General features: G+C 34.7%; 1 protein-coding gene across 1 annotated transcript; it reads right to left on the minus strand.

Moving 5' to 3' along the window:
• Positions 1-367: 367 nt before the first annotated feature.
• On the minus strand, positions 368-7,443 carry LOC133794450 (ABC transporter C family member 8-like). Its single transcript, XM_062231674.1, has 12 exons — positions 7,282-7,443; positions 5,173-7,124; positions 4,412-4,732; positions 4,234-4,320; positions 3,374-3,991; positions 3,112-3,276; positions 2,735-3,029; positions 2,407-2,621; positions 2,003-2,308; positions 1,840-1,903; positions 1,486-1,725; positions 368-755 (listed from the first exon to the last, which is right to left on the minus strand). The coding sequence occupies exons 1-12, from the start codon at positions 7,310-7,312 to the stop codon at positions 649-651; spliced, it is 4,401 nt and encodes a 1,466-aa protein (XP_062087658.1). The 5' UTR covers positions 7,313-7,443; the 3' UTR covers positions 368-648.
• Positions 7,444-22,708: the final 15,265 nt, after the last annotated feature.

The raw sequence follows: 22,708 nt of genomic DNA on the forward strand, positions 1-22,708 counted from the left end.
CTTAATTACCTTATCAAGCCGAACCTGGACTAGGACATCCAAGCCCAAGTTTCCTCCAAATAATAAGAGTTTAATAAAAAATAAAGTAATATATTTTGTTCAGATATATTTAGTGGAAATTAGATCTGTACTCATTTTAAATGATCCATTTTAATTTTTACCCACTATTTTTAACTTTTATTTTAGTACCCCAATTTTCAATTAATGTACCCATTATACCCCTTCAATTACATGCTTTTTTTTCTCCTTAAACACACTACAATTATAATGTATTTCCAATTTAACTATAATATGACACATATAATACACATTACAACAACACTTAGAATCATGTGCTCAAATAAGGGTAATTTGGGAAATCTCATGATAATAATGGGTAAAGTTCAACTAAATATATTTAGTGTCTAATTTTAGTTAACTACTCCAAAAAATGAGTAGTTCTCAACTTTTCCCTTATATTTAAAACACCAAAATCCCTTCTCCCCCAAATTTTAAAAAATTAATAAAACTGTTCTTACGTAGGAATGGATAATAACTTTTCAAAAAAAAAAAATATATCATTATTTGTTCAGTCCAGTAGTACTGATCAAATAAATTTTTATTTAAATATAATTTTTTTAATTTATAATTATTGCTAATAATATATTTTTATTGTGAATTCTTGTTGCAGCTTGACCAGTATTCTGCTACAAGCTTGGAGAAATAGGAGTTGGCATCCAAAAGCTTTGAAGGCTCATCATACTCAACCAGCTTACCTGCAAGTTCAACAAAATCTCCAGTTTTTAGTTTTTTTTTTTAAAAAAAAGAAGGAAATCAATGCTTTATATATAAACACACATAAATACAAACATATGTTTATTTAATTTTATTTATAGAATTTATTAATTATTTTTATTAAATTTGTATTATTGTCATATAATTTCAAATAAATAAAAAATATTATATATAAAAGAACATATTAAATAAAAAATTAAACAAAAATATTTTGTATGATTTAAAAAAATATATGTAATATAATAACTTTTTTAAACATAAATGATATTTTTTTAATAAAAATTAAGATTATGTATTATATATTATTATAATAATATTTTATAATATTTAAACTCATATTAATATAATTATTAAAAAATTAAGATTACATATTATTATCATAATAAAATTTTATAACATTTAAATTTATATTAATATAATTATTAAATATTATATATTATTATAATAATGATATTTGAATTTGAATCTATATTAATATTATAATTATTATATATATATATGTAGTTTTATATTAAATATTATTATAATAATAATATTTTATAATATTTGAATTTTTATTAATATAATTAATAAATATTTATTTTTAATTAGTTTTAATGATATATTTTGTTAAATATTTAGAATCAACTAAGAATTTACCCACTTTTTATATAAAAGAGATATTATATATATATATATATGTTATTAGAGGGATGAGGGATCAAAGCATACCATACGAGAGGACCATGACCATGTCACTATCTATAACAGTAGGAACTCTGTGAGCTACTGTTATGACTGTACATTCTGAAAATTCTTGCCTAATGATCCTCTGAAGAATGGCATCTGTGGAAGAATCAATGGAAGCAGTAGCCTCATCAAGGACTAGAATTCTATTCCTCTTTAGCAGAACTCTACCAAGGCAAAAGAGCTGGCGTTGACCAGCACTCCAATTTTCTCCTTCATCACTCACTGTTGAACCCAGAGCAAAGATTAATATCACTAGAGACCCAATTGATGCACAAGATATGATAAACAAGAAAGATCAATGTTCATCATTTTACACAGCAAGATACTTGAACTCACCAGATGAATCCAGTAGATTGGGTAGGTTGCTAACTGTTGCTTTAAGCTGACACTTGTCTAGAGCCTAAAGTTTGGAAAGAAGAAAAACATGAAACTTAATTGTTATTAGCAAATTCTCTTTTGGTATTCTGCCAAAATGGGATAAAAGAATCAAGTGGCTCACCTGCCATATTTCATCATCAGAGTATAGGCCAAGAGGGTCTAAGTTGGTTCTAATGCTACCCCTGAAAAGAGTTGGTTCTTGGGGGATAATACTGAGGTTCATCCTCAAATCTTTTAGACCAATACTGCATATGTCAAGTCCGTCTATGATAATTTTCCCACTTGCTGGGTCCACTAAACGAAATAAAGCACTTATGAGTGTTGTTTTCCCACTTCCTGTCCTTCCCACAACTCCTACTCTAGTCCCTTCTTTGAATGTGCATGTGATTCCCTTGAGAACTACCGGTGCATTTGGACGATATCTAATCTGTAACCAACCAAATGAAATATCATTACAGTGATTGATTGGTTGATAACAAGTTACTACGCAAACAACAATACTCCAATGAGCTTTGGATATTTTACCTTTAGAGATTGCAACTCTATCCTACCCTTGGTGGGCCATGAAGAAGGTGGCCTATTTCCCTCAATGATTGCTGGAGGTTCTTCTGGAATATGCATGAACTGTTTGATCCTTTCAACTGAAACAATGTAGTTGGCTAAGTTGCAATACCATCGAGTCAAGAAAATTTGTGTTGCTGTTAGTGACAAGGCATAAGAAAGAGAGAGCCCCACAAGCCCTGCAAGCCAAAACATTCAATAATTGATGAGATTATTAGTTTATGCTTTTCAATACTTTTGGAACCAAGTTTTCTATGTTGAAAGGAATAAAAACAAGATGTTGGAATAGTACCTGGAGCTACCTGACCCTTTGGAAGTAAAATAAGGAAAAAAGCTGCAGTGAAAAGGGTCAAATTTTGAAGTACTTCTATTCTTAGAACTAACCACTCTATGGCTGCATTGGACAGATAGAATAAAGCTGCATCTGTGTCCACGAGTTTTAGGTAATTTTTGAAGAATCGATCCACTGACCCAAAAGCTCTTATTGTGACAGCACCAAGTGATGTTTCAGATACAAAGTTGGTAACAGGAGCTTTTGTTGTTCCATTAATTCTTATTAGCTCCCTAGCAGTAGCTAGATAATAGCCCTTTTAATAACCAAACCAATTATTAGCTCCATCATTCTATTAAAGAAGAAACATCAATGAACTAACTAAAGTTTATGCCTACCTGAACATATATACTAGCAACCAGGCTGAAAATGCCAACGATAAGAACTTGCCATGTGACAGAAGTCATAATGCCAATCGTTCCCAGAAGTTCAACAACACCAGCCAGTGCAAAAACGACAGAGAAAGGTATGTCGTAGTCCAGAATACTCAAATCTGATGAAGCCTGTGAAGAAGATAAAAATATAGTGGGATAGTTCTGAGAAGTCACTAAACTAAAGAGCAAATTTCTTTCAAGCGATGTTAGGAACATTAAAACTTACTCGGGTCAAGATTCGGCCAACTGGGGTGGAGTCAAAGAACAGCATGGGAGCTTTAAAAATAGCATTGGTGAAACCAGTGAAGAAAGCTTTCGAAGCTTTTATTCCAAGACAAGCTCCAAAAAACGATCTAAGATACACAAAGACGGCACTAAGTGTTGAAATTCCAGTATAAACACCAACCAACATTCCACTTGTGATCTTAGGAAATTGAATAGCTAGAGCTAACCAATAAGTGGCGGCAGCTTGCAATGAGAAAAAGCCAAACTGAGTTAATGCGATTAAGAATAGAAGAAGTGACCCTTTAGAGACAAGAATATAATCCTTAAATGGCTTCCAACGCACATCACCAATCTCTTTTTCTTCTTCTTGTGTTAATTGCACTCCTGGTTGACCATTTGCAGAGATTTCTTCTTCGCTGTATTGTTTGGAGTATGAACCATAACTCTCCTCTGTCCTTAACTCATCTACCATGTGAGATTCTCCTTGTCCATCATTATTCGAAAGACCCAGTGTAGATATTGCATCTTTATGAGCATTCACAAGCTCTTCAAATGCTGTCCCAGCTTTCAGGAGTTCCTCATAACTTCCTGAGTGAGTAATATTTCCATTTTCCATTACCTATAAGCAAAAAAGAAACAATTTTCCTATAAAAGTGTCACATATCAAATATATAAGAGAATATTATCACACTTATCATCAGACTATGATGAATTACTTTGCTTTTGTTAATTAGTTTTGAAATAGAATCTCATAAATTTTAACATAGTGTTAAAGTCCAAAACCTCAAACAAGCATCTGATTCATTAAAAGAAGAGCATAATTAATTTTTTAAAAAAATATAAAAGCTGGCCAATATTTACCAGAATTTTATCAACTTCAGAGAGAAACTCTACTTGATGAGTCACTAGAATAACAGCTTTATTTCTGAGAGCAGCCATGACACATTCCTGCATATTTTCACCAAACAAATAGTGCATGATAAGAATTTAAAGTTTCGTTTTCATGCCTATGAAAGTGATCAAATTTCTGTTTTCTTACATTGAAGAGAGTGGCAGCAGTGTGCGCGTCAACTGCACTAAAGGGGTCATCAAGGAGATAGGTATCTGCATCATTATAGACAGCTCGGGCAAGCTGGATTCTTTGCTTCTGTCCTCCACTCAAGTTAATCCCTCTCTGCCCTATTTCTGTAAGGTCTCCATGGCTGAAACCGTTAATGTCCTTATCTAAGGCACATGCTTCGATAGCCTTTTCATATAGGCTTTTGTCCATTGGTTTTCCATAGAGTATGTTATCACGAATTGTCCCACTTTGTATCCAAGAAGTCTGAGAAACATAGGCTATGGATCCATATACTTCAACCTATTTGCAAGCATAAAAAAACATGAATTAAAGAGAATTAGTACGTGTTTGGCAGATAGTTTTCCAGTTTGTTTGTGCAATAATCTTGTTTTTGATAATATTTTGCAAAATGATCTTCAACATAGTCATAATCATGTTTAACATACTCCATACCTTACATACATGCTTGTTTTGAGTAATTGAGTTCCCTTGGGTAAGGGTAAGTGTAAAGAGGTTTAGAACAGTAGTAATATTAAATATCCTTCAAATACATATAAGGCACAAAAAAATTATTAAATTTACCCTAGAAAATTTGAACCAGAAATTTCCTAACACCTGGAGTGACATTTTGCTAAGAATTATCCCATCTAGCAAAGTAACATTAAAAAAATTATATATTTTCACAAATTACTCATACTCCAGAGAAATATTATATGGTCTATTATCTGCTCTGTACTTACAGTTCCTGATAGCTTTGGTATCTCTCCGAGTATAGCATATAAGAGTGATGACTTTCCTGCGCCAACTGGTCCACAAATTGCTACTTTCTGCCTCAACCCTATCGCCAAATTTACATCTTTTAGTGTTGAATGTATCGACTCTGGATCCCAACTGAAATTGCCTCCTTGAATTTCCAAGCTCTTATCTGATCTGGGAATTGAGTGTCTTCTTTTTTCCTCGTCTTTGAGCTCATCATCGAGCAAAAATGAGTTCAGTCGTTCAAACGAGACCTTTACTTGGATCATTGCTGAAAGGGCCTCTGGTATCATTCTGACAGGCTCTCCCATGGTCCTCAAAGTAGCGAGAACAGTGAAAATGGTGCTTGCATTGAGTGGGGCACTACGAAGAAGAACGCATCCAAAGAAGACAACCGAGGACACAATGGTTGGGGACATCCAATACAGTAAAGTCCCATAAACCTTCTTAAATTGTGACTCTGATAACCATTTGAGTTCACGATCACGACGGGAGTTGATCAAGTTCTTGAACTTTTCTTCCCACGATTGAAGCTTAATGATTTTCATGCTGTTTAGGATTTCTGAAGTGGACCTGAGTCGCTCATCTTGAGCAACCATGAACTCGTATTGACACTTTTGGAGTATCTTTGCGAAAGGCACGTTAAGGAGTCCACATATGAGTAGAGGAAGAAAGCCAGGAAGAGCACCGTAGCCAGTGACCTTGAAAAGAACAACAATGGCTAGTAAAAGCTGGAGCCCAGAACTCCATCCCAAGTGGAGCCACCATGAACATTCACCCATTCTGTACGCATCAACTGCAACATAGTTCACTATCTCTCCGGTTGAGTGCCTTTTCCTTCCCAAACTGGAGAGCTTTAGCTGCTTTTCGTAGACTGCCACCATTAAGGCTGATCTCATTCTCATCCCACTTCTCCTTGAGTAGAAAAACCAGTGCCTTTGAGTTAAGGACTCAACAACCTTGGTAAGAACAAGACACCCCAAGATAGAAAGACCTTGCTGCAGATTTTCCTCTTTGCTATTCGCATAATTTACAAAAGCATAGAGTATGAGAGGAGAAACTACTACAGAAATTGTCCTTAGAAGTACACAAATGCCTATATACACATTTTCTTTCATGTACACTTTTACTATTGCCCAGAGGACAAAGTTCATGGTTTTGTCTGGGCTACTCTTCTCCCTTAGAAGCCCATCCCATGCTTGTTTGAACTTTTGGTAGCCTATGTTGGATTCATCTTCCGAACTTAAAGAAGGGATGTCTTCAAGAGACAACGGTTTCGAATATCCCAAGCTAAGCAACGGGCCAATCCAGGAAAACGTCAATTTCTCAAGAAAGCAAGCCCTGCCTACTTCTGTTTTTCTGTTCTCAGTCTTTTGGACAAGAGGCTGGGATAGACTGTTGTCTTCGTTATGCTGAGAAACCAGTTGTAGGATATTCATAAAAGCACAAACCAGAAGCAAAAGATTCACAATCCATGGCACTATGTCTATAACCTTGATGCTTTTTGCTCTGATCAGTATTTCAACGTTTAGAGCTGAAATCAAAGAAAAGAAGGAAACCCACCAGACAGAGTTCAGAACTCTAATCCATTTTGTCTCCTGAAGTAGCAAAGAAACTGAAAGAGATATCCAAATCAGTGCTCTGACAAGGCAAACCAACCAGCTCGAATGGTCAAATATGTCTCCTTTTGCATTTAGATTACAAAAACCAGCAACAAGATATGCAAGGCTTGTGAGACCACAGCAAATTGAAACAGCTATGAAAGTCCAACCCCTTCTGTTTGTAGTGCTTACGTTATGCTTCCTTAAAGAAACTACAAGCGAAGACAGGCAGTACACACCTAGGAACAGCAAATTTAAAACATCTACGATAATTCTTTGGATGTAATAAGAAGAACCCATGTCAAATTTTCCACCAAAAATCGATGAAAACATCCCTGCAAAATGAAAGAAAAAAGAAATGAATCGCATAATTATTCGTCGAACAAATGGATAGTTAAGGCAAAGTCACTAAACTAATGTTGACAGACTCATGGAACTGTATTGTGCATGTCATACAGTTTCACTTCATTGTAAAATCATGATAATACAAACCAAGTGAGCTCTCAAAGGAGGCCACCACCATTGTTGAAGAAACTTAAGTATTTTGTCAGTTGTGTATGTTTTGCAGGCTGCAGCAGTAGGCCGTTTACAGCAACACACACGTAACTATTGTTCATACACTCACTACCGCTTTTGTTGTATCTAAAATTTTATTAGATAAATGAAAATGTCACGTTGTTTATCTCAATTTTAGTGTTCACTGTATGAACATATCAAGTAGCACTTAATTGGCAATATCTATAATATTTATTAAAGAACAGTATGATAAATATATATATGTAGGATACATATATTATATATAAATATACTACGGCACGTGCCATGGGAATCTATAATTAATGTTTCTTATAATAAAATAATATACGGTTACAAAGGCATCCAATGATTTAATTTTTTTAAAAGGAAGATTTTTATTTATTTATTAGATATTTGCAGTGAAATTATTTAAGTATTTATTTTTATAGTACTTAAGTGTATTCCATTCATATTTTGGTGTAGTTGTTGCACGTGTGACTAATTTTTCTCTTTGGACGTAAAAAATATGTTTGAACTTAATTTTCGGTATTGTAAACTGTTGAAATTTTCTGAAAATTTGCAGAATGCTCTAAATAGCTACAATATACACGGTCATAAAAAAAAAATCGCGCCGAAAACTGTTCACGGGTCGAGAAATATTGAGAACCCATTAGTATGGTTTAAAGTGAAGCCCCTATAAAAAAATTGTCATATATAATTATGCATCTATGTACTTCATTTTCGATAACTAAAAAAATTATCAGCACACACAAATATTTTGATGTATTTTTTTTTGTTTATTCTGTCATCTTCTTCAGAAATAGAAGTTTTGAATTAATCTTAAGTAAGTTTTACATTTTTTAACTGCTTTATATTGTGATTTGGGTTGTTTATTACAATTTGTTATTATAAAAATTAAATAACCCAAATATGCTAAAAGCTTAGCTAAGTTTTTAATTTCCTTGCCTAAATTTATTTAATTTGTTGTGCTTATATTAATGTTTTTCTTCCTAAAGTTTGAATGTTCTTGTTAGTGGGAGAATAAGGAATTCAATTTCTCATTTTTTAGGAAAAAAAAAGTTTAATTTTTGCCTTTTATAAGCTTTCTTAATAGAAACATTCAACTATATCTAGCATTAAAGGAAAAAAAAATATGTTTATATACCTTTCAATGCTTAGTTTTTTTTCCTTTCTGATTGTCAGCATTTGGTTGTTGTCCTGCATTTGGAAGGGTCATTTTACTGGAAAAAAAAAGTAGAGGGATGAGTGAGAAGAAAGAGAGAAAGTAGAGAAATAGGCCCCATGATATGATGTATATGGGGCATGATATAAGTTTTTGTGCTAAACAAATAATTCATTTCTCTGATGCATATGATGCATATGGGGCATGATATAAGTTTTTGTGCTAAATAAATAATTCATTTCTCTGATGTATATGGCGCATGCTATAAGTTTTTGTGCTAAACAAATAATTCATTTCTCTGTATTACATGGCAACTGATAGATTATATGGCAACTCATGTAAAAGGCATATGACTTGGGATAAATTACTATCGTGATGTTTAGCATTTCTCTAAATTTAATACAACTTTTGTCGTATGTTAAATTTGGCACTTTTATTTAACACACTAATAGTATTTTTTTGTAGGGATAATTGAGTGTAAAGTACATTTTGTCTATGTTTTGATGCAGTTTAGTGCAACCATTTATTCCTAGCGTTAAGTTCATCTATGACACGTAGACAAAAATACCCAATTAAAGAGATATTTGCAGCAAAAGTAACCAATTTAAGAGATATATATGGTAAATTTAATAGATATTTGCGGCGAAAATATCTAAGTTATAAGCAATTAACGCTATGTAGGCGAACTTAACGGAAAAATAAACGGTTGCACCAAAACATAGACATCAAGTACTTTCACTGTAAAAAAAATAACTTAAGTACTTAAGTGCTATGAACATAATAACTTGAGTACTTTTGACACAACTTTTTTTAAAATGTGATAAAGTATATCACTTTTTTTACACTTCATTAGATAAAGTGATATTAGAGCATCTCTAATGGAGTGTCAAATTAGTGATGCAGTGCTAAAATATAACACACTCAACAAAAAAATTGATCCAATAGTGTTCCAAAAGTTGTTTGACACATACTAAAAATTGTGCTAAATTTGGCACAGAATATAGCATGATGCATATTTTGCATCACCATAAATACTACACTTTTTTATTTACTTTTTTTTTTTTCCATTTTTATTATTTTAGTATTATATTTATATATCAACATTAAATGTTAAACTTTTATCTTATTATTATATTTAACTATAGAAATCATATATAAATAAAAATTATTATTTTTTATATATTTTCAATAAAATATCAAATGAGCATTAATTAAATATTGATTTTTGCCTCATATTTATAATTGTGCATTAAAGCCTAGTGCTAAAAATTGTGTCAAATATATCACATATTTTGTTTTTTTGCCAAATATAACATAATTTTTTACATCTCTCATTAGAGATGGTCTTAGAGTTGTGTTGCTAGTTTATCCTTTGTCAATCACAAACATTTTTTTTTAGGGGAATTCGAACTTGGGACCTCATCTTTGTGAGGAGAGGTGTAGTACTACTAGACTATGCCTATGACCGCAAAAGAAATAAAAGAAAAGTCGAAGAAGCTAGGGATATCCAACAACTTATAATAAATATTACTCTATTGCCACTTTAATTTTTACTAATCATGGAATGATGAATTTATATATAACATTTAGTGAGAGTTTTATGTAATTTAATTTCTAAATCACAAACAACATATAGGAGATGATTTTGTTATTATTCTTTAACAATATTATAATATTTTATCTAATTTGTATTTTGTTATTGTTGACTAATTTCTTCGTCAACTATAAATAAAACGTAAAACTTAAATAAATAGAGAAATCAAACACCAGATTTTACGTGGCTCGGGCTATTAATTAGCCCTAGTCTACTAGTCAATTGTATTAAGGATGAAGAACTTGGAAAGCTCAAGTTCTCTTAGAGTTTTGGTACCGTCTTTGCATACATTGAAATTCCAAATTCCTTTACAAATGATACCTTAGCCCTACTTATAGGCAGCTGAAGGGATTAAGCTCATTAATGGTTGTTGATTACAATAATTTTCCCGTAATGGGAATAGTTATACACAAATGAAGATTTCCTTCCTATGAAATGGTTCTGGGGGCCCCATTAGACATTTGGTAGGCCAAATACGAGGATGTCAAGCCCACTACTATATAGGGAAAGGTGTTTCCAGACAATTGTTAGAGTGGTAGATGCACGTTTTCCCATGTCAAGCGGCGTAGTGTGACATCCTCTTTGCCGCTTGTACACATCACAATCTTTGAAGCCACTAGCGGTGTCAGGCATGTGTCTGTGGTCCTGAGTGTCTCTCTGCTTGACACTTGGCAAAGGTGTTCTCCTTCCTTGGAGGAAGAGTTCTCAAGATTTTGGTAAGTTGATCCCAACTCTAGGAGCCCTGAAAGACCACTCCCCTAAGTTATCGAGATGTGGCTCTCATCAATAACCAACCAGCCATGTTCTCCAATAGAGAAGGTGTAACGCCCCAAACTCCAGGGACCGTTACGATGTGCCTTGTAAACAGTGCTAAACTCGCTAATCGAGTCATTTGGCCAAAATCGTGATCTAGGTATGATTAGCGATTTAGGGATTAAAACTTTGGTTAGGAGATAACGTTTCACTAGAACGTTTAATATATACATTGGGATCCCAAAAATATAATTTCAGAGTTTATTACAGAAAATATTTACAACAGGCCGTTCTAAGCGGCAAAACAGGGTTCAACCCTAGTTCCACTTTAAACCTCGGTCGTGGCGGACGAGCAGCTGCATATGTACACATCATCACCTAAGCTCTTCAACTCAAGGATGGTCCAGCTTCCTCTTGCCTTTACCTGCACCACGTAGCACCCGTGAGCCAAAGCCCAGCAAGAAAACACAATAAAGCATGATATAATATCAACAACGATCATAATAACCATTCGGGACTATCAGTCCAAGCAAATAGGTGACAATAGCCAAAATTCACAATAATGAGCATCGCTCCCTCTAGCCATGTGACAATAGGGTCACCAGGGCTTAACTGATAAGTGATTCTTTCTTAAGTTTGATTAGGACAGGTGCAAGGTGATTGGTCACCAACATAACCTTCCTCTCGACCCTAGAGTCGAAGCTATGGACAACGTCCCCTAGCCATGTGACAAACGGTCACTGGGGTCATATACCTTGGCTATAGTCATCTGGTCGTAGACCAGGCAAGCGCTTATAAGTTCTTCGACCCTAGGGTCGGTCTAGCACTAATGCCATAGAGCCATTCAATGCGTGATTCTCGACTTTAGAGTCGGTCCCTGACTAGTCAGTGCCATACACAAGCAAGTCATGCCACCAATCGTATACCACATGTTCAATATCCATAAACAAGGTATTTAGCATGCTTACTAAGCAGATACTAGTACAATTAGGACCATGCACAACCACAGAGGCTCAAGCTCTGAATAATATTGTAACGCCCCAACTCCAGGGACCGCTACAGTGCACATTGCAAACAGTGCTAAACTCGCTAATCGAGTCGTTTGGCCATAAACGTGTAACTAAGTATGATTAGCGGTTTAGGCGTTAAAAACTTTGGTTAAGATATAATGTTTCACTAGAACGTTTACTGTATACATTGGGATCCCAAAAATATAATTTCAGAGTTTGTTACAAGAAAGTGTTTACAACAGGCCGTTCTAAGCGGCAAAACAGGGTTCAGCCCTAGTTCCACTTTCAAACCTCGCCCAAGTATTGGTCGAGCAGCTGCATATGTACACGTCATCACCTGAGCTCTCCAACTCAAGGATGGTCCAACTTCCTCTTGCATTTACCTGCACCACAAAGCACCCGTGAGCCGAAGCCCAGCAAGAAAACTCATATGCTCATAAACAGTCATATCATGATACCAAATCATATCTGGCATGCCTAGCATTCATAGCTCTTTTCAGCATGCAAATGAATTCAAACATATGCTGGGGTATCCAGGACAAGAAGTCCTGGCCTTCTGATTGGAGGACTATCAAGTCAATCCTAATCAGATGAGTGTCGTAACACTAGAGGTTCCGATAAACCATGCTGAGTGACTAACAAGCAAGTCACTAGGGGCCTCAGTGCCCAAGCCATGCATATGATGATCAAAATGATCATACAGAGCTCATAGCCCTGATCAGACGAGTGAATATCACTTGAGGTTCTAGTAAACCATACTGAGTGACTGACAACCAAGTCACTAGGGGCCCAGTGCCCATTTCCCGCAATGGCTCTACATGGCTAGCCCTTGGCTAGATAAATGCTTGTTTATATTCATCGAACTTGAGGTCGGTCCTGCATTAATGCTCTTTGAGTCATTCAATGCAGAGGGTCGATTAGGTCCAATCGACATAGCTTGCACTACGCACTAGGGTTGTCATGACTAGTGAGTTAGCACAATGTGACCAGTGCCCAGTACCACTGCCGAACCTGACTAGTGAGTCACGGCTTCACAGTTGATACTAATACCTTTGCCAATTCTGACTAGTGAGTCAGCCCTGTGTAACCAGTGCCCAGTACCACTGCCGAACCTGACTAGTGAGTCACAGCTTCACAGTTGATACTAGCACCTTTGCCAAATCTGACTAATTAGTCAGTACCATGCACAAGTAAGCAATGCTATCAATGTGTATCATATGCCAATTATCCAAGAACAGGGCATTCAACATGCTTACTAAACAGTTGCTAGCATAATTATGATCATGCACAAACACAGAGACACAAGCTCTGACCAATCTCATATTCATCATTCATGGCATGCCCTAACCACATGTTTCTCGTGCATCACATGCATCACACTTAACCATCCAGCATGCCTCAGTAATTATCATATGCAAATGGTCAAGATTGCTAAGCATTCATTATGCTATCAATGTTTACATTTAAACATCCAACATGCGTCAATCATAGCCATGCATGTCACATATGGGGTGCAGTTTTCTTACCTTGGGTTCGAGCGAGAATTAATAAAAGAAACGACCTTTGAGAACGATCAGCTTTTAGTCCTTTAGCGGTCACCTAGTCATAACCAAACATATAGGATACCATTAATAAAAATGACCAACATAGGTCCTCAAACCAATATCTAGCCTCCGGGACACCAATCCCCACTTAACCGGGTAGTGGGATCGACCCCGAGGCCTTAAGCTAGCATCCCCAAGTCAAAAACCCATTTTTGGCCAAATCTGCCTTAATGGGCCGCGGCTCACCATATCCATGCCGCGGCTCATCCCCCCTGACAGAGGCATAATTGCCTCAGAAACACACTTAGGCCGCGACACGCCATAGCCAGGCCGCAGCACATTACCCTGATCAGCCCAAAAACCAGCAACGCACCAGCAAACTCCCCTGCGTTTTTCCCTTGGAACCAGCCCTTCAAACCAACCCAAAACACCAACCTAACACCCATTTCAACCCCTAAACATCATCAACATCTCACCCTCATCAAAACCCAAGTTTCCAAACTCAAGAACTCCCATTAATTCACAACTAACACATCAAAAACCTCAATTGAAAACTTAATAGAAAAACAGGGTATACCATGAAACTCATGGCTGGAACTTACCTCAAACTTGATTTTGAATCCCCTTCCATGGCTGAATCAAGTTCCTAAGCTCCCACCTTTAATCTCCTAACTTAACTCCTCAATTTGGCCTCTCAAAATTCAAAGGAAAGTGAAGGGTGGAGCATGTACGGGAGAGAAGAAAATGATGGGGATAAGACTATGTTTCTGTTCTGTTTCCACAGCTTTCTAAACCCCAAAGCTGATATAAATCCTTAAGGTCAAAAGACCATAATGCCCCTCGGCCAATTTAAAGCTTCTAAACACTCCCAAGGGTAAACTCGTCATTTCCAACCTATACCGTTAATTATAATTAACGCTCTCCAATTCCCGTTATTCTCAAATGCCAACAAATCATACCCCATTACCCTTTAATTCCCAGTAATGTTCTAATCATCAAAATGACCCCGAGACTCACCTCGAGCCCCGAACTTAGTCCTGTTATGACTAGACTGAAAACTTGCATTCCCATGATAGTCTCATGCCGAATGGCTCGAACCAATCCACATATAATGTGGTAAAATTATAATTCACCCATATGCATAAAATTACACAATCACGCCCCCAACGGCCAAATTACCAAAATGCCCTTGCATTAAAATTATGAGCCCATATGCATGCATTCACCATCATATAATAATATAATTCACATAAACATGCATATAATCACTAAATATCATAATAAATCAATTATGGCCCTCCCGGCCTCCTAATCAAGGTCTTAAACCTTATTAGGAAATTTGGGGCATTACAAATATCATACCCAGTATACAAAGCATGTCCTAATCACATGTTTCTCATGCGTCATATGCAGTATATCCAGCAATCCAACATGCACCAATAACAGCCATGCATGTCACGTTTAATAGTCAACCGACATGCATCAAAAATAGCCACGCATGTCATACGTAATAATCAACCGACATGCATCAATAATAACCACGCATGTCATATTGAGTAATCAACCAACATGCATCATAATAGCCATGCATGTCACATATACACAGGGTGCAGTTTTCTTACCTCAAAGTCGAGCTAGAATGATTTAAAGAACAACCCTTGAGAACGATCAACATTTAGTCCTTTAGCGGTCACCTAATCATAACCAAATATAAGATACCATCAATAAAAATGGTCAACATAAGTTTCCAAACCAATATCTAGCCTCCGGGACATCAATCCCCACTTAACCGAGTACTAGGATCAACCCCGAGGCCTTAAGCTAGCATCCCTAGGCCAAAAACCCATTTTTGGCCAAATCTGCCTTGATGGGCCGCGGCTCACCATATCCATGCCGCGGCTCATCCCCCTGATAGAGGCATAATTGCCTCAGAAACCAGCAACGCACCAGCAAACTCCCCTGCGTTTTTCCTCTCAAACCAGCCCTTCAAACTTGTCCCAAACCCTAACCTAACACCCAATTCAACCACCAAACATCCTCTACAACTCACCCTCATCAAAACCCAAAGTCAACATCACCTAAATCTCCATTAATTCAAACTTTCTACAAGTGATTCACAAGTTAAAAGCTAAAGCTCAAAACAGAGTATGAACCAGAAATTAATGGTAGAAACTTACCCCAAACACGATTTGAATCCTTCCCAATGGCTGAACTCAAGCTAAACCTCCCCAAGCTTGACTCCCTAGCTTGCTTCCTCAAGATAGGCTCTCAAAACTTAAAGAAGAGGGTGAAGGAGAACTTGTACGGGAAGGAAGGAAGGAAGAAAGAGAGGATAAGCTCTGTTTTAATATCAATCCACAGCCTTCCAAAATTCCTAAGGCTAATATAAATCTTTAAGGTCAAAAGACCATATTGCCCTTAAGCCAAATAAATCCCTCTAAAAGCTTCCGAGGGTAAAACCGTCATTTCCCGCCTATCTCGTTAATTATAATTAACGCTCTCCAATTCCTGCTATTCTCAATATTCCCAAATACCAATAAATCATATCCCATTACCCTTTAATTCCCAGTAATGCTCTAATCATTAAATTCACCCCGAGACTCACCCCGAGCCCTGAACTTAAACTCGTTATGACTAGACCGAACACTTACATCTCATGATCGTCTCATGTCGAATAGCTCGAACCAATCCACCTTATAATGTGGCTATATTAATTAATCAGAACCATGCACCCAAAATGTACAATTACGCCCACAGTGGCCAAATTACCAAAATACCCTCACAATAATAAATTCTCCCATATGCATGCATCCACCATCATATAATAATATAATTCACGTAAACATGCATATAATCATTAAATACTATAATAAATCAATTATGGCCCTCCCGGCCTCCTAATCAAGGTCCTAAACCTTATTAGGAAATTTGGGGCATTACAGAAGGAAACGACCTCCAATTATTAGGATCTAGCTTTTGAAGATGGCTAAACGACACAATCCATTTATGTCATGTTGTCGTACGCGATTAGGTTATAAATTAGACATATATTTTACAACAAAAAAAATAAATACAATTATATACATCATTTATTAAAAATTGACCATTAGAACTTTTAAATTTTAATTAAACAAAAATTTAATACAATCTTAAATATAAATTTTTTAAAAATATATAAATAATAAAACAAACTTATTTTTATATTATGTGATTTTTCTGACCTAAAATTTTAGTATTGTGTTGTTTAAATGATAAATATAAAATTTAGAAATTATAAATAATAAATTTAAAGGGAACAAATTAAAGTATTTTATTTTAAAAATTGGGTTGTACTTACTAAACTTAAAATATGATAAGTAAAATTTAAAAAGTTAAAGTAGTATGCAACAAAAAAAAATTGCAAAAAGAGATGTGTTTTTTTTAAAAAAAAAAATTAGGTGTAAATATACTATTTTTTATAGTTTTTTTAATGAACCTTTTATTTATTGGGTTTTAGAATTTTGCTATACATTTAGTACTTAATTTAGACAAATACTTGTTCAATTATTAATTTTCATCTTTACATTTTGTCATAAAAATAGAAACTATTAAACTAAACAAATTTATATTTTTCTAATAATATACTAGAACTTAATTAACAGAAAATTAATGGATTTTAACAATTGACACATATCTATAGTAATATTATAGAAGTGTGGATGATTAAATAATTTAAGAATATTCCATATTCATAAAAAGTCTATTTGTGTCATTTTGAATTTTTATTTTTTTAAATGGTGCTTTTGCATTTTTATTTAATGTATTTTTTTTCACTTTGTTCACTATTTTATTTTTTAAAAAGAGATTTACATGTTTATATTTTTTAAATTTTAATTTTTTATTCACTATACATATGCCACATATTTGTCATACTTTTTTTTTTTTATTTTCTCAATTATATAAAATATTAATATATTTGTTGACGCCGTTTTTCGTCAACTTAAAACGTAAAGCAATTAAACAATATGAGATATGGTGCAGATGAATAGTATGGTGGAACAACAAGAGTTTTACGTGATTCAGCAGTTAAATCTGTTTAGTCCACGAGTCTATTTTATTAGGACTTTGAGTTTTCTGGAAATCCTTCAGAGGTGAATTCCCCAGAGTTCTCTCTCAAGATATCAAAAGATTCGTCTTTTACAAGTGTTCATGACCTCTCTATTTGTAAAGAGTTTTCAGAGTTCATTCCCACATATTTTGGGAAGATACTTCTGCATATTAATTGAAATAATAATATTAAATGTTGTAACTCCTATATACAAGGAAACGTCCCCTGAAGACCAGGAAACGGATAACAGACTTGTTAATATCTCTTTAATGTTGGGATGTTACAACAATAGATATCTTTAAATGTACAGAACGCGTTACATCAGATGACTCATCAAATCTCCGAGGTCAGCAACCAACATCGCGTCAGTCAAGGTTTACGGACAAGTTACGAACTGTCCGTCTTATTCCAAGACCTGCTCGGAGCAGATAAATACCATCGAGGCTGTCACATTTCGAGCTTGTGCTCTTTAAGCTCGGACTACTCGGTCTGAAGGCACTCGCTAACGGATGTATCCCGATGCTATGCAATTTCGAGCTTAGAAAGAATCTCGAGGCGACATCTTTGAGATTGTTGTCTTGCTTCGGAGGTTTTACAACTGGACCATGAACATGCATTTGTATATATCTCGAGCTCACACTCGACGAGTCCAGCCTTCGAGGTCATAATTTCTTATCTCGAAGTCTGGGTGTAACAACATTTATATAAATATTATTAGATGATTTTTTTTAAAAATATATTATTATATGAAAAATGTACACAATTCATTATACTTCTTAGGATTGTGTAGACAATTAAATAGATAACTTTCTTAAAAAAATATTTAAATTATTTTTTTTCTCAATTTTTAATTAATGATATTTCTCAGCGACTTGTGTTGTATTTTTTTTTTCTTTTTATATATTTGTACTTTTTTTTAATAAGGGTCTTCTTTGTTTATCTTTTTCCTTTTTTTTTCTTTTATCAAGTTTTTTACATGTTAATTTACTATATGATAAATGATTCTTATTTTCTTAATAAACTAGAAGGAAATTATATTTTGGGATTAGATATTACTTATTATCTTTTTCATTCTCAAATTTTTAATCTACAACCTCTGTTATTAACAATATATATTATTAAACAAACTACACACTTATTATCATGTATATTCTAGGTTTAAATTTGTTTATTATAATTTTTATACATACATATGAATTTTAAATTACAATAAACTAATAAAATAAATTACTAATCTATTATAAAGTACTTGCATTTTAATTCTTTATACCCCGAGGTATATACATTTTGTAAAACATATTTCCTAATTAGTATAAATAATATAGTAATAATAATAATAGATGGATAAATAAATAAAATCAATAATAATACATGAAAAAAATGTACAAATTAAATTATTTATTTAGATAATTACTCATTTTATTTGTTATAATTTTATTTTAAAAAATTGAATTAAAATAATCTAAACAAATAAAAATAAGATAATCTTCACAAAAATGTTAAAAAATAATAACTAACAAAAATTAATAAAAAAATAATTTTTTAATTAACGGGTAGGCAAGTACCCAAGGACTAGTATATTATATATACACACATATATGTAAAGAACTTTCTCAAAAAATAAAGTAAATATTGACCTAAATGGCAGGCATTGAATTCCTTTTCTAAAAAAAAAATTTTTTAAAAAAAGCAGCAGTAATGGACAAACGGAAGAAAAGTCGGCAACTAAAAATGGGCATAACAGTCGCAAAAAAAACTATGTAAAACATAAGTAAAATATTTTAGGGAAATTTTAGTTTTTATGATTAACGAGTTGTCCTAAATAAAAAAAAAATGTTAGGTCTTTTAATTATTTGAAAAAAATATTAAATTTTTTGATAATACCAAAATACTCATTTGATTGCTGTCGTATACCACACAAATTTAACAATTATTTTTCTTTCAATACTTCAAATTATTTCAGTATAATAGCAAGCACAGGTCGAACCCACGAGAACTATAGTTCACTTTATTATTAAAAAATTAACACTAAAACTTAAAATGGGATTTTGATTTTTAACTCAAAATTAAATAGCATAAACTAGAAAGCAATTAAAGATGGATATTACGATATTAAGAAACAGTTAAAGGTTAATCTCCACCCTCGACAATCATTCCTAATCACTAATAATAAATATTATTCCAATTTCTCAATTAAACTATTAACCCCGTAGATAACGCTGAAGCAGTCAATTATCTCAGTCTCCCTATTATAAGTAATAAAGGCGAAGCGCTCAATAATTAACTCTTTTATCTAAGCAATAAATCTATGAAGCATACAATCTATTTAACTTAGATAAAGCATTAAGTCATATGGAAACAAGTTAATCTAGGCAATAAATTAATGAAGCATATAATTCATTTAACCTAGGTTCTATTTTTCATCACAATCAACAATTTTTTTGACATAACTATCAATTGTAATTTATCACATACATTTAGAATCCTAAACTATTAGATGAGTAGTAATTCTAAGATGACAATTGAACAATGTAAAACCTTAATTAGTTGGCCACCTAACAAGAAATTACAAGATTCATAACATTCAATTGGAAAAATAGAAACAATCTAATATTGAGATAAATTAAAGAACAATATTCATTATCAATAATCAAGAATTCATGTCTTGGGTTTTGAATTAACCCTTAACCTAAAAAGAACCTACTCCATAATAGTAATCATAATCACAAACATAATTATAATTAAAATTAAAGAGATTAAGGGAAGAAAAGAAACTAGATTGATGAACAAAAGTAGTGTAGTCTTGTAGTCTTCTCTTCAGCCCTTTCTTAGTCTATTTCTCTCTTAAAACCGTGATAAAGATCCCTCTCAAATTAACCCTAATCATCCTTTATAGTCTCAATTAAATTCTAATTAAAAAGTAATAAAAAATCTGAAAACGACGTCGCAAGCCGCGGCCTGAAAAATGCGAGCCGCGGCCTAGAACAAAAACTGTGCCTAAATCTGTCCCTCAGGCAGCGGCCTATCTGGAGGAAAAAATTCTGAAAGTGCAATTTCCATTTAAAGTGCAGCGGCCTGAGTTTTTTGAGCCGCGACCTACCTCCAATTTCTTCAATTCTTGATCTTAGATAGCTTCCACGTTGCCACCACTTCCACATTTCAATCCCGAAAGCTTTGAATACTCCTAAAACTTTATTTTAACTACACTTGCCATCAAAATGTCAGATTTATCATCATAAAACGCAACGTAGAAAATATGTTGTAGAATCACGAAACTTAGTTAAAACTATTAAAAATGCTATCATAACACCATCCAAGCATAGAAAAACTTAACAAATATTAATACAAAAATGACCTTATCATCCTTCTATAATTTTTCTCGAGTAATGATATGTGTACCCAAAATATGTACCCACACTAACGTGACTCACTAGTTTAGTCAATCACATTTATTAAAATTGGGATCCACTGTAACGCCCTGATTACCCCATAACAGTTACGGTGAATCGGAAATTTGACTCGCTACCCGAGTTCTTTGGTTAAAAACGTGCTTCTAAGTGTTATTAACAGGCTAAGGTGGAAAACCAATAAAAAGGAAATGATATATTTTATTTAATACATAAAATTGTCCATGGGCCCATCAAAAACATTTACAAGTTATTTACAACTCAAAATGGTAATTACTGTTTCAAATTTACAAACCCGCCGACCTAAGCGGCAAAATAGGGTAAACTCCCTAGTTCCTCTGAGAACTCATTGGCTGTGGTGGTCAAGCGGCCGCATATGTACACATCACCACCTAAGCTCTCCACTCAAGGCAGGGTGAGCTTTTCTTTCCCTTTACATGCACCACATAGCACCCATGAGCCAAAGCCAAGCAAGAAAACACAATATATCATTAATATAATATCAACAATGATCATAATTACATTCAGGACTTTCAGTCCAAAACAGATGAGTGACGGTCGCAAAAGTCACTAAGGTGGGTTCCGTTCCCTCTAGCCATGTGACGATAGGGTCACTGGGGCTTTACAAATAAGTGAACCTTTCACTAACGTACACAGGATAGGTGCATGATGACTAGTCACCAACATAACCTTCCTCATGACCATAGAGTCATAACCATGGGATTCCGCTCCCTAGCCATGTGACAAGCAATCACCTAGACCTTAGGCCCTAGCTCTAAGTAACTAGTCTTAGACTAGTCAAGCGCTTATAAGTTTCATCGACCTTAGGGTCGGTCCAGCATTAATGCCCTAGAGTCATTCAACGCTGCTATCGATTAGATCTAATCTTTTATCGGCCCTGCGTTCAGGACGCTTATACCGTTTCTGACTCACAGGTCAGTAATATGCGACTAGTGCCGTCCCTGACTAATCAGTGCCATACACAAGTAAGCAAGCTCTGCTAAGCATTTAATATGCAATCAATGTCCACATTTATCAACCAACATGCCTCAACAACAATCATGCGTGTCATATACACAGGATGCCGTTTTCTTACCTCTGATTCGAGCGAGAATGAATAAAAGAACGACCCTTGAGAACGATCTGACTTTTAGTCCTTTAGCGGTCACTTAGTCATATGGGACACCATCAATTAAATGAATAACAAAGGTTCCCAAACCAAGATCTAGCCTCCGAGACGTCAATCCCCACTAATCTGGGTAATAGGAACAATCCCGAGGCCTAAAACCAAGTTCCCAAGGTCAAAACACTCAAACGGGCTCAAAACTACCCAAGGGCCGCGACCTTAGCACCTTGAGTCGTGGCCCCCAGCCACACTAGGAGCAAGGGCCGCGGCGCCCCATACCCAAGGCCGCGGCATCCAGCAAGGCCAAAGTCTCCACAACTGCTTCATCGAGCTAGGGCCGCGGCGCCCAAGAACAGGGCCGCGGCCCCCAACCCAGAACTAGCCATAAACTCGGTTTCCATCATCCCAAACCCTCCAAAAATATACCTAAACACTTCGAAATCCAAAAATCAAAGTTCCCAAGCTTCCCAAAGATCCAAAACCATCAAATCCCGAGGCTTAAACGAACCAAAAACTCAACGATTCACAAAATCTAATTCGAAGCTTAGAAACTCTAAAAACTCAAAACTTAAAACTTAGATTACCTTTGATTGGGTTGTTTATCGTCAAATCCTTCGGTCAAGAAGCTTCTAATATTTCCTAGGATCGCTATTCCTAGATCCTCGCTTGATTCTGGCTCCTAGAAGTCGAGATTTCTTT

The sequence above is a fragment of the Humulus lupulus genome, chromosome 8 (genome assembly GCF_963169125.1).
Source record: "Humulus lupulus chromosome 8, drHumLupu1.1, whole genome shotgun sequence".
NCBI classification, from domain to species: Eukaryota; Viridiplantae; Streptophyta; class Magnoliopsida; order Rosales; family Cannabaceae; genus Humulus; species Humulus lupulus.